Raw genomic sequence first — 4,953 nt, 5'->3', positions numbered from 1 at the left:
AAAAAAAAAAAAAGAAAAGTTATAAGGGGAAGAGTCAATATGAATCTTCTAAATAGGAAAAAAAATATTGGATTGCACAATTTAACTAACCACCTAAAGAGTGGAGAGGTTATATGGTTTAATTTACTTCACGTGGTTTGAAGAAACCTACAGTATTTTATATCATTATCAATTTTATAAAACAAACCCAACAAGAGAGAATTCAAACAACTGGGCTCTTTTACCAAGTTGCCTACCTATGGTAATACATTTACGTTAATTCAAAATTTGAATGAATGTTTAAAAAGTCTATAGACATTGTACCTATTTGCAGAGTTTGACTTTGTTGCACATTGAAAGTGATTTTTCAGGAAAAAGATAAAAAACTATAGCTATAAATAATATAATATATAACTACTTTTTTATTTTTATTTTTTTTTCTCTTTGATGTGAGTATCTAAGACCAGAATGAGAAATGATTAATGGGTTAAATGAGATTACCTCAATTATAATCCAATATGGTTTGTAAAAACTTAAGCAAAAAAAGTTACTAATAAGGACTGTATATTAATAATAATGTGATGCAGAGGAGTTTGGAAAATATTACATGAAATAAATTGGGGGCGCCGCCACTCAATTGGCCAAACTAGAGAGAAACAAATCTGGATTGGCCAAGAGGAAATAATGACCTCAAACGATCAAAAGTTTTTTTTTTTTTTTTTTTTTTTTCTCCCTTAATGGTTAATTAAATTAGCTAAATTAATTGATATTTTGTACATATAATTAGAGTTGAAATTTTATAGTTGAAGAAGACGACTTAACGGTCAATGTGAAATGGGTTGAGGTTGCATAACAGAAGCAGAACGAAGCTCAATTCCGCCGTAATCAAGCAGTTCCTCGATCATTTGTTGTATATGATCATCATCCAATATCTCAATCATCAACGGCTCCCCGCAATCCACGCTCTCCAGTTTGATTTTCTTCGCGGTCGATGTAGTGTCCGCTTCCACTCGCTCGATCGGAGCAATGCCGGATGCCATGGAGAAGTCAGTTTGAGGGCGACGTGCAGCAGAGGAGGATTGCTTAGTTAGCTGCAAAGACGCCATGTAGCAACGGTGGAGCTTAGCCGTTAAAGTAGCTGAGAGAAGGCGAGAAGACGAGGAGCGAGAGAGAGAAGCATCGTAAGGGAAGTTGGTACGTGCTCTCGGTCCACACATAAGGCGCGCAGCTTCGTCGTATGCTCGCGCAGCATCTTCCGCTGTCTCGAAAGTACCAAGCCAAATTCTAGTTTTCCTACATTTACAAGAACATTGAATACATCAGTTTATTTGCACGTTAAAGTGAAAATTGAAACTTATGATCTTTAGAACTGGACTTACAATAAGGGATGGCGAATTTCGGAGACCCAAGAGCCCCAATGGCGCTGTCGGACACCGCGGAATCTCTGTTGTGGTCTGGGCATAGTGAAGAAGGGAAGTTGAATGTTGTGATTGTAAATTGAAGTGAGAGTGGGAAAAGAGGGGGGTTTTTGTAGACAAAAATGGTGACAAATTGAGAGCCATTTTCCAAATATTGAACTGTCAAGCAATTTTGGTCATTAGAGAAGAAGGGTCCCACTAGTATAGCATAATGTTTCTTATTTTTGTGTGTGTGTGTGTGTGTGTCCAGTAGTTAGCAGTTGGCTGATAGCAAATGCATGTGAGGAATATTGAATAATATATTATAGGTCAAGTGTTAAATTCAAACTCACCAAATTTTATTCACATGATCTTAAAATTTCAATAGATTTTGCTCTCACTACAAAACAAATACCCAAACTTAGAAAATTCGTTCATCTCTTTTTCTCTCTCTTCATAACTATTTTCTAGTTTCCATTTGGGAAGGCCCACTTTTTTTCTTTTTCTTTTTCTTTTTTTCTTTTTTTGCAGTCTTTTAATACATGCTATTTTATTTTTATTTGCTTAATTTTGAAGGTATATGTGTAACTTGTTTGAGCTTTATTGATGAACGACATTTTTGTCTAGTCTAATATATATACTATTATCATGTCATATTATCTACATTTCTATTGTGTTTGTTAAGTAGGGTGTGTGCTAGTAAGATTGATGTTAATTTTATTATTATTATTTTTTTTTATAGTCTATCTAACTTAATTTTTAAAATCAACTCTACCTTATTAATGAATTTAATTGAATAAAGTTTGATTAATTCAAATTCAAGTATATTGATATGAATGAAGAATAAAGAATCTTTCTCCGTTGTTTTCATGGTTAGTATTTATGAAATGGTTTTTGACTTGTGAATCTCGTACTTGATTAAGAATAGATGAATGATCTTTTAAGTAGGAGATTCCACACAAAAGTGTGAAAATCACTTTTTTTTTTTTTTTATTTGTTCTTTGTATTTGGAATTTTGTGATGATTCCCATTCTTAAGGTCAATCAATAGTTCTTTTTTTTTTTAATAAAAAAATATTTTTATTAATGCCTCAAAGGGTAAAGCAAGAAGGTACATCTAATTCAACCAGACGAAGGAAATAAGGAAAATGATCCACCCAAAAACCAACATATGACTTTTCTCCAGCAGACTTAATAATGGAATCAACAAGAAGATCACAATTTCTAAGAACATGAATAAAGGTAAGACATTCAAAGCAATTTACAAGAGACTTGATTTCTTCTATCCAACATCCAATTTCATCTAGAGCTTTGTTGTTCTCATTTAATAGTGAAATATTTCGTTGGCAGTCATATTGGATAATAACATGGGAGAATTTTAGTGTAATGTGACAATCTTCACACCTTAGAAATTAGTGCAATGTACCAAAATACATCACCATTTAGTTAATTTTTGCACCCATTAACTTTTTTTCTTTTTACCAAAATTAAGTCTCATCTAAGAAGATAATAACACTAGATCGCACCAATGTGTAGTCTTCATTTTAGATTAGGTTCATCTTTTCTTCAAATAAATTCATTATTGTTATTATAGGAAAAGTCATGTTATCTATTTTATCCGGATTTTGGTATTAGTAATACACTCACCTACACTTTTAGAAAATAAAGAAGTAAAAAGTAGTTGATAAAGGACAAATGAAACTCCAAAAAAAAAAAAAAAAAAAAAAAAGAGTAAACTAGAAAAGAGGAAGATATAAAAAGATAGAAAGAAAGAATATATGGTTAGGGAATGGGCTAAAAATATGGTGGCACATGTGAAGAATAAATTTGTATTAGAGCTCGCACCATGTTGTTCTAACTGCAAACATAACCCATTTGGGAATCACTGCTTGTGCCTTATAATTATTCTCCTTGGCCATTCTCTCCCTGTTCCCCCATGTGCCCATAAATCCAAATTTGTGCTTCTATCCTCCCCCATTTACAACCATCTACTTTTCTTATTATACCAATGCCACACGGATCAATCGTTTTAATTATTATGTACGTATAAGAGTGAAGATTCAAACTTTTGACCTTTTCATTCATGATTTATGTTATAAACTATCTTGGATCAAAGGACAAAAAAGACATTAAGAGATAAAAAGATGATGAAGACAATAAAATTTGGCCAAAAGAGAAAGCCCAAGACAAAGTGTGTAATCCAAAAGAGAAACATGACCAGGGCCAAAGCCCATGTCATCGTGGTCAGCCTCGACGACTCGAAAATCCACAAGGGAAAGATGTCCATGAAGGGACCAACTCCAAAAGGAAGAAGAAGAACCAAATGTAATTCAAAAACCTAAGAGGTAAGTCAATGGACATAATATGTGGTAAAGCTCTAGGGAAGTAAGTCAACTTTAATATTCAAATACTCTACTTACTATGAATGTTTTTTCTACTAACTTAAGCAATGAAGCATGTGTGGCAAGTACCACTGGTGTGCAAATCTTTCGCTTACATATCGCATTTTTCCTTGAATTGCATAAATTCATTGTTGTTGTCATTGAAGATCAAATACACTTTACCCTACTCATATTTTGGCAACAACAATTTGATATCTTAATCAGGTGAACTATGTTCAAGTTATTTAGATCATGTTGTACAATTAGTAAACCTTAAAAAAAGATGAGTGAATGTCTCAAATTTCACAAGTATTGAATACTTTGAATCATGTATTTGCACATAGTATTCATTTAATTGAGTTATGGAGAACATCATCCCACGAAAGAGCAAATGTGGGGAAGAAAAATTAAATTTCCAAGACTTATGTTTGTAAGAGGATGATAATTTGCTTGGTAGATCCCATGACAAAGATTTGTTTTTCTTAGATATAATATACATCCAAAACCCACCATATGCTTCAACTCTCAATTTACGTTATATTATATATATAAAAATGTTGGGCCATGTGCGGTAGGGACACCATACATACAAAACAAACAAACAAACAACTTCTCCTCTTTTAAGCAATTTGTTTATCATTTCTTGCACTCTACTCTCCCTTTTTTATCTTGTCCAAATCAATTGAATGTTAAGTACAACATTTTCAATTAAATTCATCCTAACATTAAAGAAAAGTTCAATTTAAGATCTTTAATTTATGTGTTTTCGATGCTATAAATTTGAATGAAGGAGTTGACGTCAATTACAACTTATTATTTATTTGTGTGAATTTTAGTGAAGAAAATATTTGGAACTTATTTTTGAGATGGATTAAGTTTGGTTTACAGCTAAAAAATGGGAGATTGGGTTGATTTAATGAATTAAAAGATGTCAAAAAAGGGTAGATTTGTCTAATCATTTGGACCCCACCATGATTATCATCTCATATTAACCCATTTTATACAAAACGCGTAATGTGGGCCCAACACACAACATGGGTGATGATACCATTTTTGGTCCTTTCTCTTATGAAATTTAATTGCTTCTATGCTTTAAACACACACATAAGAGAAAATATGATTTTTTTTTCTTGTCTTCCCCGACAAAAAATTACGTTTTAAACAACTTTGATTATATGCATTATTCATCAAGTTTCA

The 4,953-nt window shown here is 32.4% G+C and overlaps 1 protein-coding gene across 1 annotated transcript; it reads right to left on the bottom strand.

Annotated features, from left to right (window-relative positions):
* Window positions 1-542: 542 nt before the first annotated feature.
* Window positions 543-1,551, bottom strand: LOC120076419 (ethylene-responsive transcription factor ERF003-like). The gene is made up of 2 exons (XM_039030240.1): window positions 1,359-1,551; window positions 543-1,272 (listed from the first exon to the last, which is right to left on the bottom strand). Exons 1-2 carry the CDS (start codon window positions 1,439-1,441, stop codon window positions 804-806), a joined length of 552 nt encoding a protein of 183 aa, XP_038886168.1. The 5' UTR covers window positions 1,442-1,551; the 3' UTR covers window positions 543-803.
* Between the last annotated feature and the right edge of the window lie 3,402 nt (window positions 1,552-4,953).

This window comes from Benincasa hispida, chromosome 4 (genome assembly GCF_009727055.1).
Source record: "Benincasa hispida cultivar B227 chromosome 4, ASM972705v1, whole genome shotgun sequence".
NCBI classification, from domain to species: domain Eukaryota; kingdom Viridiplantae; phylum Streptophyta; class Magnoliopsida; order Cucurbitales; family Cucurbitaceae; genus Benincasa; species Benincasa hispida.
Note: the sequence above shows the minus strand (reverse complement) of the source record. Positions and strands in the feature narration are given on the sequence as shown.

What these genes read in the sequence shown, in the direction of transcription:
- LOC120076419 (XM_039030240.1), bottom strand. Translation starts at nt 1,441, where the DNA reads ATGCCCAGACCACAACAGAGATTCCGCGGTGTCCGACAGCGCCATTGG. An exon ending in GAAATTCGCCATCCCTTATT is followed by an intron (nt 1,273 to 1,358) that starts GTAAGTCCAGTT and finishes TTGTAAATGTAG; the next exon opens with GAAAACTAGAATTTGGCTTG.